This window comes from Girardinichthys multiradiatus, chromosome 18 (genome assembly GCF_021462225.1).
Source record: "Girardinichthys multiradiatus isolate DD_20200921_A chromosome 18, DD_fGirMul_XY1, whole genome shotgun sequence".
NCBI lineage: Eukaryota > Metazoa > Chordata > Actinopteri > Cyprinodontiformes > Goodeidae > Girardinichthys > Girardinichthys multiradiatus.
In genome coordinates this window covers 11,436,782-11,459,195 of record NC_061810.1, presented here as the reverse complement: position 1 = coordinate 11,459,195, position 22,414 = coordinate 11,436,782, and the positions used below count along the sequence as shown (strand labels likewise).

The window sequence follows — 22,414 nt, the reverse complement described above, 5'->3', positions numbered from 1 at the left end:
GTGGTTAGAACAGTCATGATAACAGAAGAAACGTTGTTAGAGAAGAGTCAGACCCAGAAAACATCAGTGAACAGATGAATATTTTTATTTATCTGACAGAGGAGACAGTTATGACTTGAAGAACCTAAAATCTCAACACTCTAGAAAAGCAGAAGATATAAAATGTGATATTTTTGCCATTTTACACATTGTCCTTGTTTTGTCTCTCTCGTGTTTGTTTTTTGTTTTTTTTTGTCATAGAAAGAAATTCTAGATATTTTACTGGGTTTCTGAAGATTATTTTCAAGAATGTTCACTTTGCAAAAAAAATAAATTTTATTTCACTGCTTGAGACAAACATTGTTTTAGAGTCACCGGATGCCAAGACTAGTAAATGTTAAGTTTAATCTTAAAATAGATAAATGTTTTTAGGCATCTTCATTTATAATTTTAGACTACGATCTGTTTACCAATTAAATCATTAACTATACTCCCTGAATCACTCAGGATGTTTAAATTAGCTTCTCCATTAACATTAAGTTTCTCTAATATTTTAATTTTCTCCAATAAAACATCACAACCTATTGTTAATGTCATCTTTAAAATGACACCCAAAGAAATGTATTTTTTCATTATGATACACATGATTTTTATTTCAGTAATCATTTAACATTTTTTACCACTATATTGGTAAAAAATATGCAAACTGAACCTATCATTCTCCATAAAACCAGGTCACTAAACTCTAAGCCTGGTCCAATAGGAATTTTAGGAATACTGGGCCATGGGGTGATCGGTCCAGCGAGGCAGGTTGGAGAGTTTCTCTTCAGTGGCCTGTTGGATGGGCCATCCCCAGGCTTTGAAGAATCCAGTCAGGTTCATGTTCACAGCTTTGGAGAAAGTCTCAGCATACAGGTTCATCTTTCCATCGTTGTCCCTGGGATAGTTGCTCATGTTTTGGTAGTTAGCAAACACCCGCTTAAAGGCAGCCCAGCCAAACCTTTCCTGGATCTGCAAAGAAGAAAATAGTTGAGATTGTGCAGAGGTGTCCTGAAATCTAAACACAGTAGCTGTGCTGCTTTTCAGCTGCTATTTTGTTGTAAATGAATTACTTAGAGAAAGAAGATTAGTAAGCAGATGATCTTTTATGATTATTCATGCCAGTGATCCTGTTCACATCAGCTCGGTAACGTGTCCTCATGATGAGGCAAGGATTAGACTACATTTATTGTCTTGATTCAACAATGCACACCCACCTTGCTCATTGATTACATCATTAATTACATCATTGATTACTACAACTGCTAATGTACCTTCTGGATTACTAACATTCAGTAAGTCTGCTGTGTTTTCATCAGAAAGTCATTTGAGGTTTTTCTAACCTGCAGGTACGTCTCCAGGGCAGTCCAAACGTTCCAGTTCTTGAGATCCCTTCCTTCTCGAACGTACGTCTCTACACAGTCCTTCCGACTCGCTGAGGTCATGGAGGGATGGGCCTGGATTAAAGACATTTACTTCATTTTAGATAAAGGTAGCGAACGTTCACACTGTGGTTTAGATAAACATGTGACCATTACAAGATTCCAGTTTGTTGCAACTCTAAAGGCCATTTCAGACTTGGGAGTTGCAACATATACAGTGCCTTGCGAAGGTATTTGGCCCCCTTGAACTTTTCAACCTTATGCCACATTTCAGGCTTCAAACATAAAGATATAAAATTCTGATTTTTGTGAAGAATCAACAAGTGGGACACAATCGTGAAGTGGAATGAAATTTATTGGATGTGTCAAACTTTTTTAACAAATAAAAAACTGAAAAGTGAGGCGTGCGATATTATTTGGCTTCCTTCCTTTGCTGCAATTACAGCTGCAAGTCGCTTGGGGTATGTCTCTATCAGTTTTGCACATTGAGAGACTGAAATTCTTGCCCATTCTTCCTTGCAAAACAGCTGGAGCTCAGTGAGGTTGGATGGAGAACATTCGTGAACAGCAGTCTTCAGCTCTTTCCACAGATTCTCGATTGGATTCAGGTCTGTACTTTGACTTGGCCATTCCAACACCTGGATACGTTTATTTGTGAACCATTCCATTGTAGATTTGGCTTTATGTTTTGGATCATTGTCTTGTTGGAAGATAAATCTCCGTCCCAGTCTCAGGTCTCTTACAGACTCCAACAGGTTTTCTTCCAGAATGGTCCTGTATTTGGCCCCATCCATCTTCCCATCAATTTAGACCATCTTCCCTGTCCCTGCTGATGAAAAGCAGGCCCAAACCATGATGCTGCCACCACCATGTTTGACAGTGGAGATGGTGTGTTCAGGGTGATGAGTTGTGTTGCTTTTACGTCAAACATATTGTTTTGCATTGTGGCCAAACAGTTCGATTTTGGTTTCATCTGACCAGAGCACCTTCTTCCACATGTTTGGTGTGTCTCCCAGGTGGTTTGTGGCAAACTTTAAACGAGTCTTTTTATGGATATCTTTGAGAAATGGCTTTCTTCTCGCCTCTCTTCCATAAAGGCCAGATTTGTGCAGTGTACGACTGATTGTTGTCCTATGGACAGACTCTCCCACCTCAGCTGTAGATCTCTGCAGTTCATCCAGAGTGATCATGGGCCTCTTGGCTGCATCTCTGATCAGTCTTCTCCTTGTTCAAGATGAAAGTTTAGAGGGATGGCCGGGTCTTGGTAGATTTGCCGTGGTCTGATACTCCTTCCATTTCAATATGATTGCTTGCACAGTGCTCCTTGGAATGTTTAAAGCTTGGGAAATCTTTTTGTATCCAAATCCGGCTTTAAACTTCTCCACAACAGTATCTCAGACCTGCCTGGTGTGTTCCTTGGTCTTCATGATGCTCTCTGCGCTTTGAACAGAACCCTGAGACTATCACAGAGCAGGAGCATTTATACGGAGACTTGATTACACACAGGTAGATTCTATTTATCATCATCAGTCATTTGGGACAACATTGGATTATTCAGAGATCCTCACTGAACTTCTGGAGTGAGTTTGCTGCACTGAAAGTAAACGGGCCGAATAATATTGCACGCCCCACTTTTCAGTTTTTTATTTGTTAAAAACGTTTGACACGTCCAATAAATTTCATTCCACTTCACGATTGTGTCCCTCTTGTTGATTCTTCATAAAAAATTAGAATGTTATATCTTTATGTTTGAAGCCTGAAATGTGGCAAGAGGTTGAAAAGTTCAAGGGGGCCGAGTACTTTCGCAAGGCACTGTGTAGTTTCATTAATATTCTGGAGATTTCCCTATAACTTTATTCAGACAAGATCTCAGTTGTTCTGGCAGTAACTGCTTCTATCCACTAATTTATAACATCATCCAAACTGTTTGATAGGTTGTGTGGCAGAGTTTAAGGACAAAATGAAATATTGAAATAAGACCCAGCTGCATTTTAAATGTACAGGAGCAGACATACTAGATGCAGTATCTGAAGATGAAGAAAATATTAATAATTTTTACAGATTTTTTGGTTAGTTGATGAACAATTAAGCTCTCAAGCAAATCAGGAAGCATGAAAGCCACACGAAGATTTTGCGGTGCTGATTAAGACAACGCTGACGTGTTCAGGTGCTGTAACATTAAGGAATGTCCTGATCCAATCCCAGGTATGACATTAAGGTCCAGATCACAATCTTTCTTTAATGATAGACGTCCATAAGAAAACTCCTCTCCTGATACTTGTTCTACTATCAGTGATGGTGTAAGCTGCATCCTCAGTTAGATGCACTGCACAGTGAGTTTTTAATAATCACACTCTAATCCCTTATGCATGTCTTACAAAAACATTGGTTTTGATTATTATTCTTACTTAATCTGGAAAAATAGCCTACTGTTGTATAAAAAGACTTCGCCAACCCGGAACAGCTTATTTCTCATCATTAATAGAAGAGAACAAGAATAATCCCAGGTTTCTCTTTAGTACAGTTGCTAAACTTACACAGAGTCATAGCTCTGTTGAGCCATCCATTCCCTTAGCTCTCAGCAGTCATGACTTTATGGGATTCTTCTTAAATAAAATTGATTCTATTAAAAATAAAATATTTGACATAATCCGGTAGATGATTACTTCATCCTCAGCAAGTGAGACAACATTCAAAGTAACTGTAGGACTTGATCTGTTTTTGGACAGTTTTGATCCTGTGGAGCTTCTTGAGTTATCAGAAATATTAGCTTCATCTAAACCTTCAACTTGTATGTTAGACCCAATCCCAACCAAATTATTTAAGGAAGTGTTCCCTCTGATTACCAGCCCCATTTTAGATATGATTAATCTATCTTTAGTAAATGGATATGTGCCACAGGCTTTTTAAGTTAGCTGTAATTAAACCTTTACTTAAGGAACCTTCGCTTGATCGAGATGACTTCAAAAATTACAGACCTATATCCAATTTTCCATTCTTATCTAAAATTCTTTAGAAAATTGTTGCTAATCAAATGTGTGAGCATTTACACAGCAATGACCTGTTCGATGAGTTTCAGTCAGGTTTCAGAGCTCATCATAGCACTAAAACAGCTCTGCTGAAAGTCACTAATGATATTCTTATGGCCTCAGATAATGAACTTGTGTCTGTTCTGGTTCTGTTAGATCTCAGTGCTGCATTTGATACAGTGGACCATAATATTATTTTTAGGGTGTATTCACACTTGCCACTTTTGGTCCGCTTTAAACGGACCAGAGTTCGTTTGCCCCCTTGGTCCGGACCTTTTGTGCAGGTGTGAATACACTCAAGCGAACCCTGGTCCGGACCAAACAACCGGACCAAGACCCACTTTTTGAGGTGGTCTCGGTCCGCTTCCAAACGGACTCTGGTGCGGTTCGCTTATGGTCTGAATACAAACCGGCCCCGATCCGAACCAACTACAAAAAGCGTACGTCTCTTTGGACATAAAAAGCCACCGTAGCCGGTAGCAAAGGTGTGTGTTGTAAGGTAATCATACCTGATAAACAGTGTGTTGCTTAGCAACGCTACTGGCTTGTTGTGGGACAAGGCCCGTAGGGAACGTCGGCGTTCAGCACGTATTCTCTGACGGGGTTCCAGAATTATAAATGGAACGTCTCAAAGTCTGTATTGAATGAGCTGCTCTTCACCCTCACAATAATATTGAAGCTGTAATAACGGCATAAATATGCAGAACAGAGGTGCTGCACGCAGCACGTCTACAGCTGTTTTCCTACATTTCCAGGTCTGTGCTCTGTCCCGCCCCCGTCATTTCTGTCCAATGGGAACAATGATCGTCGCCCGCGTGGCTTTGTTTACAAGTAATAGTTCACTTGCAAAAAGTACAATGTGAAAACAAATGGCACCAAATGAAAAAAATAAAGTTTGCTTTTGGTCCGGACCAAACAAGCGGACCAAAGGACTTTCCTGGTGTGAATACACCCTTAGAAATGCTGGAATATGCTGTAGGGATCAGAGAAACAGCGCTAGGCTGGTTTAAATCTTATCTGTCTGACAGATTCCAGTTTGTTCATGTAAATGATAAATCATCTTTAAACTCCAGGGTTAATTGTGGAGTACCACAGGGTTCAGTACTTGGGCCAATTCTCTTTACCATATATATGCTTCCAATAGGTAAAATGATCAGGCAGCATAGGATAAATTTTCACTGTTACGCTGATGATACTCAGCTTTACTTATCCATAAATCCTGATGAGCCCAACAAATTAAATCGACTACAAGCATGTCTTGAAGACATAAAAACTTGGATGACTTTAAATTTTCTGCTTTTAAATTCTGACAAGACAGAAGTTGTTGTCTTTGGACCGGAGTCTTTAAAAAAAAAACTGCTTAGTCAATCATTTAACCTGGATGGCATTAAATTGACCTCCAGTAATAAAGTAAAAATCCTTGGTGTTACTTTTGACCAGGACATGTCATTTAAATCCTATATTAAACAGGTTTCTAGGTTTTCCTTCTTTCACCTCCGGAACATTGCCAGAATTAGAAATATCCTATCCAGGAGTGACGCTGAAAAACTAGTCCATGCATTTGTTACTTCAAGGCTGGACTATTGTAATTCTTTACTATCAGGATGTCCACAAAATGCAGTTAAAAGCCTTCAGCTGATTCAAAATGCTGCAGCAAGAGTTCTGATGAAAATTAAAAAGAGAGATCATATTTCTGGAGGACATAATGACCACTTTCACTCTCTTTGCTACATTCTCATACTACTCTCAAATTTTGCATTGTTTGCTGTTAATTCAGCCTTTAACTTTATGTTCTCTCTCTTTTCTCTTCCTAGAAGCTACACCTGGCCTGACTCTGTGTCTACCTGTGACACCTTTCTGGAGAGGGGCATCGTCCAAGCTTCTGATGGTAACTAACTAATTATATGTGCTCTCTTTTATACTATAACCTTGAAAACTGGCTCAGAGTTTATCTTTTCTTTCTTTCTAGATGAAACGACAAAGGAGCTACATCCATTAACATTTACTTTTCCTTCCCATAGAAAGTACTCCTGGATCAGTGCTTCTGTGTTCTTTTTGTGTCTCTGCTCTGTTCTCTCAAACCCCCAGTTGGTTGTGGCAGATGGCCGCTCACACTGAGCCTTGTTCTGGTTCTGAGGGAGGTTTATTCCTGTTAAAAGGACGTTTTTCCTCTCCACTGTCGCTACATGCATTCTCAGTATGAGGGATTGCTGCAAAGTCAACACCAGTGACTGTCCACTGTCTCTACATGCTCATCCAGGAGGAGTGAATGCTGCAAGGCTCTGACTGGATGCAATCTGCTGGGTTTCCTTAGATAGAAAAACTTTTTATCCAATTTGAATAAATAACTGAATCTGACTGCACTGTTCAATGGTTAGGATTAATTGGAATGTATGTATCTGACTTTGTGAAGTGCCTTGAGATGGCGTGTTGTGAATTGGCGCAATATAAATAAACTGAATTGAATTGATATAGAGGCGTGCCCCCACCATTTACCAGCTGATCGCCGCAATCGAAACATCAGCACAACAGGAGGACCTCTCTTTCCATTTAATTCAAATTGCACATTTTTTCCATAAAACTGCTCGTTTGATTTTCAGACACTAAATGCGCATACATTTTTCTTTTATTATTATTGTTAGGTAATAATTTTTATCCCCTTTATGTAGAATAATTCTTGTTAGTTAGGTGAAGATTTTTGGACCAGAATAATGGTATATCAGAATTATTTTGCTTCAATAAACCTTCATATATTAAGAGAAGCGTTTGTTTATTTCGTGCAAGAGTGATTTATCTGTCAAAACAAGGTCGAAGTTCCCCCACCTTCGGTGAAGCGGTTGAATAAACAGTGACATTTTGTGGTTTTGGTTAATAATTAATCAATTATTAATGATGAATAGCTAATTGTAATTATTAAAGAGCTTTGAGCCTATAATCACAACACCTACTTGTAAGTAATGATTTTGGTAAAGAAAATACTTTCCTGAATTATGATTTTTAATTTTAATTTTTGAAAAATATTAATTCATCAATAACCATAATTCTTACAAAGGCAAATTTCTTCTTTCCTTAAGAAGAAGAAAAGCTTTACTGGAGGAGTTGTCTGCACCTGATTACCTGGAACTGCAGCAACTCATGGTATGAGTGGATTAGGGCAGTTCTGTAGAATCATTGATTGGGATGGAAATGGAAAGACTGTGGTATCCTGAACATTACTGGTGAGGAAAGGAGTGCAATGCTGATATAATGTAGTGTTATTTTCAAGCAAATAAATGGCATTCATTCATGAACTTTATTGAATTATTTGGGACTGTATCGTCCTTGTCTATTAAAACAGCTGCCTAGTAATAACATTAATAGACTGCATTTATGTCTAAATGGGACTTTAGAAAAACAAAGCCTCTGTGAACTAGTGTTTGATTAAAAGAAAAACAAAGTAACCTTTTCTCTGTTGAGTCCCAGCACCTCCTCATGCACGTACACTGACCACAAGTTACATGTGGCCTCTGTAGTGTGTGGTGGAAACTCCCAGTAGCTTCTCTGTTGGTTGTGTCCCAGTTCATGAGTTTCCCCCCACAGACCTTTGGTCCGGGCATCTTTTGGGTTGAACAGCTCAGCTCCTATAGAAGAGTGCATCATGACGGGATAGCCTGAATGCATCCAACCTGGGAGGAGAAAACACCCATAAGTTCTGGTTTTAATGTCAAAAATAATTAACAACTTCTTCTCTTCAGTCAGCTGCTTTCCTTACAGCAACAGTGTTGCTGTTTATTACGTTCTTTCTCCACCCAAACTAATTTCCCTTTAGAAATGTAATGCTTTTGAGTTATAACAGATGACTAGCTGGAGCTGTGTAAAAAAAGAAATCTCTTCACATAGTCCCAAATCTGATCTTAGTGGGATCATGTTACACATGTTTTATGCTATGGTGTACCATGATCTGCACAGGAAATAAATGAAGGCCTGCATAGTAAAGGAGAGTGTTTTATCTTGTTTCTTTTGACTTTTACTATAAATCAGACCTTGAATATAAAACTTGCAATTGGCCTCTACTTTATAAGTGTGTACTAAACTCTATAAAAATACATATTATTTATTGTTCAGATTTGTTATTTTAAGGTACTGAGCCTGAATAATAAAGAATTCCTGCAGAATTATTTTGTAATCTCCATCCTAATTATTCAAATACGACATATTAATCTTGTTTAACTTTATTTTTTTGTTTAAATGCATTAATGTCCAGCACTACATTCACAGAGCAGAGAGAATCAGAAATGTCAACAGCTTTCTATGTTCCTGTCTCTTTACAGAAATGCAGTTCCCAAAGAGATACGGAAGTATCAAAACAGGGACTTCTCAGCTGTTAAATGGTTTTCTCAACTTTGACCTAAAAACATGCATCCGTAGAACTGGTTTCATTCAGACTCAAGCCATATTCTTACTCTTTAAGTCCTACAGGTTTGGCCTTTTAATGCTTGTCTTGTTAGCTAAGTCATGTGTTAGTTTCAAAACACTTTGTGGTTGAACACTGAAGTGAGTTTTTTGATTGTTGGTATGTATGAAATACCACATTTTTATGCTGATCATAAAAATCATAAATTCGGAGAATTTGATAGAAAAGTATCTTTACCTGCAGAAATCTGAACATCAGCTACGATACGTTCTTTGCGGATGAATTTTTGTGGAATGACGGCCAGATCTGCAACACCCTTCATGATGCCATTCCAGACTTTTTCCACCTCCAGAGGGCTCGGCAGTTCACGAATGATGTGTGACGGTACAGTGAGGATGATGTTGTCAAACTCCATCTCTGCCCACGGTGCAGGAGCTTGGCGCAGAGAGGACCAATCAGCTGCTTTTGTTACACCTGAAGTAAACCAAGCATAGATGCTGCGATGAAAACATCTTAGGAATATTACTCATAAAAGGACTGTACACAATATCAAACATTTAATATCTACCAAGAAAGAAACCTACTTAGCAAGCAGTCACTCTGAAAGTTAGCTTCTCTGTTGATATAATATTAAGAATATAATAATAATATTAATTATATAATATTAAGAATTTTTTAGTACTTTTGTATTCATAGCATATTTCACATAAGAGGACATTTGCAAATCAAAGAGGATGGATAAGTGGTTTCTGCTTTAAAGCCAAATTTTCCCAAAACTCATCTTCCTGATCACATGTGCCTGAAGTATTTCCCTCCAGTCTGACTTTCCTGTCAGCCTAGATGATGGATTCCTGAGGACACAGCAGCTCTGAAAGTTTACCCGTAAATCACCTATGCAGGCTTTTAATCAGTCCTTGATTCATGGTGAATCCTGTGACACACCACCTTTTAATATGTTCTGCAGAAGTGTTTCTGGGACACAACAATGAAAACATTCACCTGTTTGGCAAGCCTGAGCCTATGTCTCCTGAAAGCACACATCTGAATCCCTGATTCTTTGCTCTGTTATTTCTGCACAGTGTTTACGGTGAATAATATGCATTAGAAGACACTTTCTTTCTCTGTCACATTAAATCAGTTATTGCTTATGTAATAGCAGATATGCCAAGTTTCCTGGGAGCTTTCTGTGTGGCCTGTGGTATCTCCATGCTTCTGCAAGGGGAATATAAAAAGTATGTGTTCTCTCATATGTTACAAATGTCTAATCTTCTCAAATGAGAAGACCTCAGTTTTATCATGCCTTCATAAACAGAGCTTGTTTTCAATATTGTGGTGTAGATAGCCCTCCACACCCACTGGCGCTATTGGTAAAGATGTGAAAAGCCCTAAAATAAATGCATCTTTTATTTCAATCACATAAGGTGACCCTTAACGAAAAAAAGTTGATGTTCCTACATGTTTTTTACCTGTATTAGCTTTGCAAGAGACTGTTAACGTGTGAAAGAAGCAGAAGTTGCCAACAAAATTCACATGATATATCACAGGATTGAGGACTAATGTGCATGTGGCCCTCCCTTCCATAGTTGGACATTTGTCATTACACTTTATTGTTGTAAACAGAGCTTTAAAATCATGCCTTGAATCAAAAACAATCAGTTGCCTCAGGAATAGAATATCTAAAAAAGTGGAGAGATTTAACCAGTGATTTGAATGTTTTAGAGAGTTACCAAGCAGCCAGTGGATGGGCTGTACACAGTATATCAGAAAGCTTAGAACACATTGTATTATTAAAATAACCCCTCATAGAGCATGAGCAGATGGTCAAACACTCACCAGATTTGTAAAAAGGAGCAGTGACCGCTTCCTGAACCACGACCTCTTCCTCTTCCACCTTTACGTCTCGTGGAGCCAGCAGGTAGATGAGTCCCCCCCACATGTTCCACACCTGCATCCTCTCTGATGTAATAGGGAATCTCTTGATAACATGTGGAGCTCTCCATAACTCCTCTAGATACAACTCATCACTTTGGCAGCCTATCTGGATCTTTGGAAGACACAGATCAAGTTTATTACTGATTTGAAAACCTGCATAAGGTGCTGCTGTAAGTTATGGCATGACTTTCTTAATGAAAGGTGAGACGCAGCCTTGTATTAAAGCACAAATGTCTGGTAATATTGGAATTATGCATTTCATTTGGATGTTGTGTGGTACAGAAATATTTTTAGGGGATCAAATTAAGACGGTGATTGTTTGAGTTCATGTACTCTACCGTCCATCTCTTGTTAACAAGCTTTGGTGGTAAAATCATTTCTTTCTTCATGCCAGGAGAGAGGTACAGGCCTGTACTGATCCACTCCTCGTTTTCTGTCACACAAACATAAGAGTCACTGCCAAGCTCATACTTAGAGAACAAGTCAAGTCATTAGATTTTCCATGTTATTACTATTAGATAAAAATTATCTTTTATGTTTTCCCTTTGTTAGATAATAACAGTGAGATCGGACCTCCTGTTTGGGCAGTAATCTTGATCCGTTGGTTCTTGACCACAGGTAGTGGTGGGTTATCCTTGATGATGTAGGGCAGAAGCCCCTCTTGGTTTAGGGAAGCATCGTACACGTCTGTTGCCAGACTGAGAAGCATGTGCTCTTTGGGACTCTTCACAGCGTTCTGCTTACTCGCCTTAAAATACAGTTCAAATAAACACTTATTAGAAACATGAACTGTTAAACACAAGGCATCAGCATGAAAGGCTATATTTAGGACTACACTGATAAGTGATGAAAAGATTTTAAACAAATGTCACAGTACAATATTAGAGATGCAAATAATTCACAATAATGGGTTGTTATTCTAGACTGGCACAATTGGTAGCACTGTTGCCTTGCAGCAAGAAGGTCCTGGGTTCAATTCCCAGCCAGGGGTCTTTTCTGCATGGAGTTTGAATGTTCTCCCCGTGCATGCATGGGTTCTCACCAGGTTCTCCTACTTCCTCCCAGAGTCCAAAGACATGTATGTTAAGTTAATTGGTCTCTCTAAATTGCCCTTAGGTGTATGAATGAGTGTGTGCATGGTTGTTTGTGTATTGCCCTGCGATGGACTGGCGACCTGTCCAGGATGTACCCCGCCTCTCGCCCATAGACTGCTGGAGATAGGCACCAGCTTCCCGGTGACCCACTATCGAAGAAGTGGTAGAAAATGACTGAGTTGATATTCTATAATTTATGATCCTCAAAACATAACCTTTGCTCTTTAAGTAATAGGCTAGTGGTTAAATAAAAGCATAAAGGTTGTGATTGATTATATAATAGAACTGATGCCTTTTTGCAAGCAAGGAAAGTGACAGAAGCTTAAAAAACACATTGTTTAAAAAAAGTTAAAGAAATCTGAATGATGTGATGTACATTTGCTTTCAGCCCACCTTTGATATTTTACCCCCAAAAAATACAGTGCAACAAATTGCCTTTAGAACCTAATTAGTAAATAGAAGCTACATGAGAGTAATTGAATCTATTTATATCTAAAGTATAAATTCAGCTTTTCCATGAAGCCATCAGAGGTTTGTTAGAGAACATTAGAGAACAAAAAACATCATAAAAACCAAGGAACACAGCAAACAGGTCAGGGAAACAGTCTGAAAAAGTTTAAAACTGGGTTGGATTATTAATCAACATCTCAAGCTGTGAATATATCACAGAACTCGGTTCAAACAATCATCTGAAAATGGATGGATTAGTTTTGTACTCCACAAATCAACCCTTTATGGAAGATTGGCAAGAAAGAAGTCATTGTTGAAAGAAATCTGTAAGACATTGACTTTGAATTGTGGTAGAAGCCTTGTAGGGGAAGCAGCAAACATGTGGAAGAAGGTTGTTAAGGATAACCTTTCATATTATCACTTATCATATCCATGCAATGTGAATAAACTTGTGACTTGAAGAATTTTGAAAACAAAAATGGGCAAAACCTTCAGTCTCTCGTGGTCTTTATTCACCGAAGAACATATAGAAATCTAGCAGAGACAGGACAAACGAATTGCAGCTGTAAATGCACAGGAAGGTTGTTTTTAACATAATTGACCCAGGGGAATGAAGAGAAATGCACGCTACACATTTCAGACTTGTCTTTTATTCCAACCAGTATTTTGAAATACTTTGAGTAGATTTACATTATAGAGAGTAAACTAAATTGTCAGAATGGGTCTGTTAGGTTTTTGTGTTTGTCTACTTTCTGCTCAGCCAGGTGCTTTTCTGTTCATTCAAGTTTATTTAGATTCCTTCTATTTAGTTGTGTTACTTCCTTGATTCTTGTGTTGTGTTTAGTTTATATTTTCTTATAGATCTTGCTTTCCCTTGGTTATGTCCCCTAGTTTAGTTTCATTGTTTACTTCTTCTGTTCCATAGACATGTCCCTGTTTTCTTCCTGCACTCTGCTCATTCAGGTTAATTAGTCTCTCCCTCAGTAATCCTGCATTCCTGGTCACCAGCTGTTTCATTTCCCTCCTGATATTTTCCTCTTTCAATTCATTTGTTCATACCTAACTTCCCTCAGAATTTGGGCTCTCATGTTTTCAATGTTTGACTCTGGTTCCTCCTGTTTGTTTTCCTGATTGCAACCTGAATCCATCTTGTGCCAGTTTTCTGTTATTCACCTGCCTGAGTTCCTGTTATTCCTCTTATTAAATCCTTCTCATCAAATCCACTACGCTCTGCAATTGGGTCCCACCTCAACACGCTTCATGATATAAATAAAACCTAAAGCAAAATTAATCTTATTTGTCCCACCTGTGGGACGCCTTCTTTCTTCAAGATGTCAGTCAGAACGGACAGAATCTCCATGTAGGACAAGCTGTCATAAGCCTTCATGCTTAAGAATGAGGCACAATCTCGTCCCAGCTTCTTAAGATGCTCTTTATCTTGCTTGGTGAGTTCTCGACCCTCTAGAACATGACCAGCAAAGCGATGCAGAAGATGACGGTAGTGGAGGTTGTTGACCTGGCATGGATCAGGAGCTTTGTAGACACTTGCCTTTATAGTTTCTTTCAACAAGCTCAAGCCCATTTTGTTCAAGATCTTGTTTCCTGGAACAAAGAAAATTGCACACAATTCATCTTTATTTGACTGACAGAATTAGACGTTATATTGAATTATGCATAAACCTCCCGCAAGGTGAGAAGGTTGCGTCTATTTTCGGATTGGGGTCGCTGACATTTGGATTGACCAGCCGGTGACAGTGGAGCTGAGCTGATTGGAGGTTGTGTGTTTGCTGTGGCATGGTTGGGGCCGTCGACCCCTGGTGTGCGCCGCCTACGAGGGACTGCTTGGCAGGTTAGTTGATCCTGTCCTGGTGTGGGATCAGGCTATCCAGTGTGGGTACAGGGCTCGATGGTGTCTACTCTATTGCATACTCTCTTGCATACAGTGGGTGGCCTCACTCAGGGCTGTTACCCTGCAATTGCAGCAAACTGTGTGGGGTTGGGGGATGCGGTGATCCCGGTGGTGGTCCTCCTGAGGATCCTAGCATCTGGGGTGGCTTTTGAGTGTCTATGTGTCTTTCTCGGGTCCTGGAGGACAGGTCTGTGACTCACATCCACTACTGAATATTCTTCTAGAGAAACCTTAAATACAAAAGGATGCTCGTGTTGAGGCTTAAAGCTTAAAGTGTTATTATTGTTTTTACCATCACAAGATGTGAAGATTTGTTCACTCTGAGTAAACATACAAGCTGATTACATTAGGGAAACTTCTTGGCGAGAGGAAAAGACTAATGGGCTTGTTAGTGCAGTTCAGCCAGGAAATCTCATGACTGCAGCCAGGTCACTGTGACATTGGAATACAGCATCCAGATAAGTTATGAGAATGTTATTATAAACTCACTTAGGCCAATCTCATTTATTCCAGATGTTGGTCTGAAGTTGTATTCCCAGAAAAGTAGAGAAAGCAATCTTGTGTGTGTGCGCACCTGCACACACGCAATGTTGTAAGTGCCAAGATGTATTACGTAAATGACTATGATGTATTTCAATTGGTCAAGAGGATCCAAATACACACCAATGCTTTGTATCTGTATAAAAGGTCGCCCGTTGAGAACTGAGGGAGACTTCTGGAATTTTTGATGAAGATGATTCTGTGCGCTTTTTGAAGAATAAAAGTTCCCTCCTGTGAGGGCTGTTAGATGAGAGATGTCTCTGAGTTCTGAGTTTTCATTATCTTAGCTTAGTGATCAGACCGCCCGCTCCTAAACTCGCACATGCAGGTGTTTGGAAACAGATGTTTGGATGTTTGCAAACAGGTGTTTGAATTCAGGTGTTTACCAACACACAGATATACACGAAAAAAAAAAGACTTCAGATTAGGTCTCTGCCTTAACTGGAAGTAGGTTTTCTTCAAAACATCAAGGACTAGATTTGTGGCACAACTGCTATTTAAAGTAGCAAGAGTAGAGGCCCCAATAGAGGGTAAAACTATATAAAACATAACGCAGGGCACCCAGAGGGTTTCATGTGAAAAACAACATCCTCAATACATGTAAGAGAAATGGGCAGGGGAATCAACTGTAGAGTGAGGTATTGATGACCTGGTCAACTCAATACAGGATAAAATCATTACAAGTATCCAAAGAGGCCTCCATGCTGGAAGACTGCGGCATGTTTTAAAAAGAGTTAATGGTAATAGAAAGAACACTGGGATTGTTACAACTTGAGGCAATGATTTGAAATAAATGTTTGTTTTTGTCTGATTTAAGGGTGGTTTGATCAAATTTTTAACACATTTTCAACATAATAAAGGAAAGCCGGAGTCTTTATTTTTTCCATTTGCACTCAGCTTTTCTGCTTTGACATCTGGCTGCTCGAGTGGTCTTATTTAACCAAGGTTGAGGTGTGAGTTTAGGGTACCTGGTTTTTAAAGGGACCACTAGATCCAGAGTCTAAACACAAGAATGATTTGGAGGATGTTGCAGGGGAGAACATGTTAGGGGTTCTTTCCTGGACCTGTGGTTCCCGCCAATGGATCTCAAACAAGCGAAGACGGTGGATGGATGGATGGATGGATGGATGGATGGATGGATGGATGGATAACCCACACCAACTGTCAAACATGGTAGTGGTAGTGTGAGGCTGCTTTGCTTTCTCAAGACCTGGACGACTTGCAATCATTGATGGAATCATGAAGTTTGCTCTAACAGAAAAGGATAATTTTCAGGAAACTGTAGAAGACCTTAAGCCCAATCAAACTTTATTTGTTACCCAGGGTCAGTAATTTTTCACAGTAATATGTTAAAGAGGCCAGAGAAACTAATTATTTGGTTCTATGCTATCGGTAAATTAAAAAGAATAAGTTTGCTTGATTTGATATTTACTCAGTTCATCACTACATTTATTTCTGTTGGTCTATTAGCCTTGTAACTGAAATCAAAATGACGAAATATGGCATCATACCTGAGAAGTCTTGCATTGGGTTTTGCCCAATGTGCGTTGACGCCCAGTACCAGGCATGCCCACCAATAAGCAGGCCTCCTCCTTCGACCACAAAGGTTTGGATTGTCTCAGCGTTGATGTCACTGTATGCTCTGCACACAAACACACTCAGGTCCTCCCTGAACTCTGTAGTTTTACATGTTAACCCTGAGCCAGGTAAGGGTTTGACACCTGGCTCAAATCCAACCACTCCTTTTCTGCCTTGATCCAACCAATCAAATGCATTCTTCCAAAATGATGCCAGTTTCTGTTAGAAAAGAGTATTTAATTAGAAAAAGAGAGACAAAATGTTTCCTGAGCTCTCAGCAGACAACCAAGAAGTTGAATTTTGAACTATACATTATATAGTGAATACATTATATAGTGAATATATAACTCATATGTATAAATCATACTAGAATTTCTAAAGCAAATGTTAATTTTCTTTATACATCACCTCGTATTGCAGAAACACCTCATGTGTCACCAAAATGACCCGTCCCCGCCCATAGTAGGTTCCTGCCAGGAACGCCTTTTCCTTATCTGTGGTACAGATGGAAAAAGCAAGCGGGCCATGGACCAGAGCTGCAGAGGGAACTCCATCTCCCTGGATGTCAAAATCTGAAATCCCTTTCAGCAAAAACTCCAGATCTTCTTTGAAATCCATCCCACAACTGTGTGGCAAGAAAACACAGACGGACAAACAGAAATTGTGATGATGAGAGAAGGAGGAAAAACTCATTTCAGATAATAACACTGATGTTCAAGCTCACCATCAGTATGCCAAAAAATAACTACTAAAGCATGATCACATATTAAAAAGAAAAATCTGAAATTTACAAAGAAACCAAAGATGACACTTACTCTACAGTTTTCCAAGAGGATGGGATCTCAGAGTTAAGGGACAGTTTTTCTGCTTTTCCGTGCTCAGCAGAAAAGTAGATCCCTGCCACTCCTGTTACTTTATTCCCAGGAAACTGAAGGATTAGGTTTTGTTTGGGGTTCTGTGAAGCCCACCACCAAGCTTGTCCACCAATCAGCACTCCTCCCCCTGCTTTCATGAAGGGCACTAGGTCTTCTGCGATTGTATCCACTTGGTAGGCATCTGTTACATACACATGGACTCCTAGATTTTTCCTGAAAGCTTCAACAATGCTCACTTGATACATCGATCTGTTAAGGTTATCAGCAACTGCCTTGATGTTTTTCTGCACCCCCAAAGACAGGTTTACGGACTGCCCTCCTCCCAGCCAGGTCAGAGCATTCTCTACCAGAGCAGGACAGAGGGTCAGGTAGGTCTCGTGGCTAAGGACCACAATTCTTCCTTGGCCATACATAGAAGCAGCCATGAGGATGTGACCATTGCTGTTTACCACTAAAGGAAAGGCATCTCCTGTCAGCACCAAGTTACAAGGAACACTGGAGTGCTGAAGGTCCAGCTCCCGAATGCCTTTCAACAGAGCCCTGTAGGCATCCTGAGGGTAAGACAGGGACACACTGCACATGGGGATTGACATGGTTGCTCAATCAGTTAGATGAAGAAGAAAGTGCGTGAAAGAAAGGTTCCTTGAGTTTATTGGGATTTAGTGTCAGGAAGTGTTTCTTTCTGCATGTAAGAGAAAAGGTTATATGTTAGGTCATATAGAAGTCCAACATCAGTCATAACATTTTGCACATTCATATTAATCAAAAAGCAAGAAACAAGAAAGCAGCAATTTTTACCTGAATGTAACTTTGAATCTGTGCCAAGAAAATTATGTCCAGTCCTTTAGTTCTAAGAACAGGTGAGTATTGTGGGGCCACTGCTTTTTTTATTTAAGGGAAAATGGAAAGTAGAAAAAATAGTGGGGAGGGGAGGGACTTTAGTCACTATCCAATGAACACAGTGCCTGTCCTTTTATAGTCTTTTTCCTTATCTCCACTGGACTTTATAGCATTTGTAATTCATTTGAAAGAATTTCCTGAGAAAACCAACTAACCCTATGTTTCCTGCTTAACCTGTTACTCTAGATAAGTTAATCTTTAGGTTAATCTTTAACCAAACAAAGAACACATTGGCATGTTTTGAAACTAGAAGCTGAATTAACATAAGCAGACACATCCCCAAATTTTAGACCACCTACAGCAAATAAGCAGTCACACAAGTAATTTCATTTAACATCAAAAACAAGGTTGATCCTCTACATATGATATACATTTATACAAGTCTGATAAACAGGGTGTAAGGCCATGCTGTTCTAAAAAGTCCCTTAGATGCAGTTATAGTGTGACAAACTGAGGTTTCTCAGTCAGACAAACTCTTGCCAATGTAACTAGGGAGGAGTCTATACTCGTCCTCACTAGTTTGTCCCTCAGGATGTTTGGCTGGATTGTATGAAGGAAAAGGCAAAAGGAATTTAGACAAGATCTTAACATAGCTACCCGACTCATCCAGGAAGGTGTAAGCATGATGCAGCATGTAGAAAGCAGGATCTTCTACTCCAACATGCTCTTAATAAGCAAACTGAAGAACCTTTGGAGGCACTGTACAAGCTCGGCTAAACAGATTTTCAGGAATCTTGGCAACACCTGGGTCATCTGGGCCCACTGCTTTGCCAGGACTAATCCTCCTTAGCTCCATCATCACCTCCTTGGTGTCCCATGAGAAGTGAAGGAATATAGTGTCTAGTTTCATAGTCTTTTTTTCTCTACAAATTTGATCAATACATTTCTTTGATTCATGAGAATGTAAGAGGAATGAATTACCGTTTTAGGCACTTCATGGCTTGTCACCAAAGGTACACTGGATCGTACAGTGCACCTTGTTTACTCCTCTGTGTTATGTGGCAAGCAGTTTTTTTATTTCATTAAACCTTATCCTGCATTTACATCTCACCTTGTTTGCGAAAATCCTTTTCACCTCTGAAGAGCTTTCCAAGGAAGAAATAGAAACATGTATGAACAGATACAAGCAGTGTTAGAAACTATGGTCTTAGTTGAAGAGTGGCTTTTACAAAGAAAACTTTTCCAAGCAGACAGAACAAGGCAGGCCTTTAGTCATTATCCAATCAGAAGTGGAAAAACATAGTCTAAAGTTGTTTTATTACCTTTTCTCTACAAATCTGTACAGATCATTTCTTCTTTTATGAGTGAGATGTCCACTGAGATCAAATTGCTGTGTCAAACATTTCTTGGCTGGCTTTCCACCAAAGGTACCTTGTCCATCTCAGTGTTACTTTGCAAGCAGGTTATTATTTATTATAACGTTATTCTGCATCTGAGTTACATCTCCCCATAAGTCCCTCCTTGTGGATAAGACCCTCTTAAATGTTGCTTTCCCCAGAATAGAGAAGGACATGGTTGACATCATTATGGGTAATGATGAACTGCTGAACTGTCTAGTGTGTCACCCACCCCACTCCTGAACCCCAAACCTGCAAGGAAAGGAGGATAGGTGGATATGGAAACTGGATAACTGGATGATCAGCTTCTGCTGGTTAGGCATGTGTCTTGAGAAACGTATTTGCTGGTAACAATAACAAAACTTTCTAATCAAATCTAAAGCTGGAAATGGCTCTTCTTCCTCTTTATGCTTCCTTAGCTGGCAAAAACAGTTCTATGTCCCTCAAAAGTCTTCCTAAACATATCCTCCTCTTTCCCCTCTGTTCTCAGTTTGCTTATTTTTGCAGTTTTTGTGCTTCTGCTCTCCTGTTTTTCTATTCATAATGATGGCTGCTATCAGATCTGTCCAGAAACACGAGTGATTCTCTTTGTAACCAAAAGTATTTTGTAGTTTGAATGGAAAGTTTGAGAGCCAACAATTTATGTTCCCCAAGTCTCATGTCACAAACTAATCATATCATTTAAGAATTGAAACAAAAATACGATTACAACATCAACAATGTTTCAGGAAGAAATTGCCCATTCAGGTCATGTTCGCTGGAAGAGATGTGAGTAGGAGGCGGTGAAGGAATGCAAGTTGTGTCTCTGGCAGCCAGGGCATTTAATGGCCCAAGTGGGGATTTTACACATTGGCTCATTAGTGACTATAAGAACAAAAAAGATTGTAAAGATTTGATGGGGCAACACTAATAAACAATAATTAACAAAACATGCCTTCAATAAGTCATTAGTTGTGTTCATATGCAGTTTGTTTCAAGAACTGAGTTTGGTTCACTGCCTCAGGTATGTTTTTACAGCATTTAACGGAGGCATCCAAGCGCTTGTATAGGGCAAACAAAATAGGTGCATCTTGTGACTACTAGGGTGAGACAGTACTGTTGTTTTCTTGACTTCTAAACCTCCTTCAGGTTTAGAATAGTTCAAGTTCAGAGCCATGCAGCTGTTCTCGGGGTGAGATCGGATTCACTAGTTGAACATGATGAGAAGAATTGAAAGATTTACCGAGATTTTGTGTCAGGTAGTGTTTCATTCTGCAAGGAAGCAAAGTGTTAGGTTAAATATATTAGCTTGAATGGATCTGCAACATCAGTCATGGTATTTTGCAGATTAACAGTCATCCTAAAGCAAGAAAGGCATTTTTACCAAAGGGTAACTTTTTTTCTCAAGAAGACAAACCAATCCAGACCCGCAGTTCTCCGAAACACTCTTCTAGGAAGAAGAGATTAATGTTGTACAGGCACCACTGTCTTATACACTGCTCAAAAAAATAAAGGGAACACTCAAATAACACCTCCTAGATCTGAATGAATGAAATATTCTCATTGAATACTTTGTTCTGTACAAAGTTGAATGTGCTGACAACAAAATCACACAAAAATCATTAATGGAAATCAAATTTATTAACCAATGGAGGCCTGGATTTGGAGTCACACTGTCATTATGTTCGAAATAGCTCGGACCCACATACAGAGAACACTCAGGAGGAGGAAATAAAATAAAGGTTGTTTATTGAAGATATAGTCAGGAACAGAACTGATGAAATATCTCACTGTAAGGAGAGAAGTGAAGAGAATGGATGAGTACGGGTAACGGAGGGAAAAACAAAACTAAGAGCAAATAGTTATTTTGATACTGAGATCGGCTTACTGAGTTATGATGGTCAGGTCGCCAGATGGAATGAGATTCAGGCTCCAGGTCTTAAGCAGGTTTATCTGTAGAGAGTTCACTAGGTGCTGTTCTGTGGAGCTCAGGTTACCGTAAACAAGTTCGATGTGCGGTGGCTTACGTTGGAGGGTGGACAGGGTACGCTTGTGGCTTGGCTCAGGAGACGAAGAGGACAGGAAGCTCCCAGCTTGTTGCGAATCCAAACGAAGGTAGATCACAGAATAGGAATCCTCAGAACGAAAATACTTTACGCTCTGGACAAAACGCTCTCTGGGTCCGGATTTGGACCGGAGTCCTGGGTTGGGGACCCATGCTATATTGCCTAAAGTATTTGCTTTCTCCCATTCAAATAATTGAAATCAGGTGTTCCAATCCCTTCCATGGCTACAGGTTTATAAAAGCCAGCACCTAGACATGCAGACTGTTTCAACAAACCTTTGTGAAAGAATGGGTCGCTCTCAGAAGCTCAGTAAATTCAAGCATGATACTGTGATAGGATGCCAACTGTGCAACATATCCAGCCATTAAATGTCCTTACTCCTAAATATTCCACTATCAACTGTCTGTGGTGATGTGCATAATGTGCAGAAGTTGCCAACCGTTCTGCGTAGTTAGTTGCTTCAGACCTACAAACTTCACGTGACCTTCAGATTAGCTCAAGAACAAAGCCAGATGGAAGGAGATTTTATGGCCGAGCAGCTGCATCCAAGCCATACATCCCCAAGTGTAAAACAAAGTGCTGGATGCGGTGCTGTAAAGCACACCGCCACTGCTCTAGAGTCCAGTGGTCTGCACAATGAATTAAATCACAATCATCACTGCAATATGAATCTTAGTTTATTTTAATGTTTGCTTCCTGCTTGACAGCAAGACAGTGTAGAAGAAAACAGAAAATAGAACATTACTGTGGTTAGCAGAACAGTCATGATAACAGAAGAAACGTTGTTAGAGAAGAATCAGACCCAGAAAACATCAGTGAACAGATGAATATTTTTATTTAACTGACAGAGGAGACAGTTATGACTTGAAGAACCTAAAATCTCAACACTCTAGAATATATATATATATATATAAATGTGATATTTTTGCCAT

The 22,414-nt window shown here is 39.5% G+C and overlaps 1 protein-coding gene across 1 annotated transcript; it reads right to left on the bottom strand.

Annotated features, from left to right (window-relative positions):
- Positions 1-62: 62 nt before the first annotated feature.
- On the bottom strand, positions 63-18,131 carry LOC124883593 (TRPM8 channel-associated factor homolog). The gene is made up of 12 exons (XM_047390756.1): positions 17,999-18,131; positions 17,141-17,882; positions 16,734-16,950; positions 16,259-16,544; positions 13,605-13,900; positions 11,328-11,502; positions 11,093-11,187; positions 10,656-10,866; positions 9,060-9,296; positions 7,871-8,094; positions 1,362-1,475; positions 63-990 (listed from the first exon to the last, which is right to left on the bottom strand). Exons 2-12 carry the CDS (start codon positions 17,791-17,793, stop codon positions 748-750), a joined length of 2,751 nt encoding a protein of 916 aa, XP_047246712.1. The 5' UTR covers positions 17,794-17,882; positions 17,999-18,131; the 3' UTR covers positions 63-747.
- Positions 18,132-22,414: the final 4,283 nt, after the last annotated feature.

What these genes read in the sequence shown, in the direction of transcription:
- LOC124883593 (XM_047390756.1), bottom strand. Translation starts at nt 17,793, where the DNA reads ATGTCAATCCCCATGTGCAGTGTGTCCCTGTCTTACCCTCAGGATGCC. An exon ending in TCCTCTTGGAAAACTGTAGA is followed by an intron (nt 16,951 to 17,140) that starts GTAAGTGTCATC and finishes CTTGCCACACAG; the next exon opens with TTGTGGGATGGATTTCAAAG. An exon ending in TTGTTAACAAGAGATGGACG is followed by an intron (nt 10,867 to 11,092) that starts GTAGAGTACATG and finishes TGTCTTCCAAAG; the next exon opens with ATCCAGATAGGCTGCCAAAG.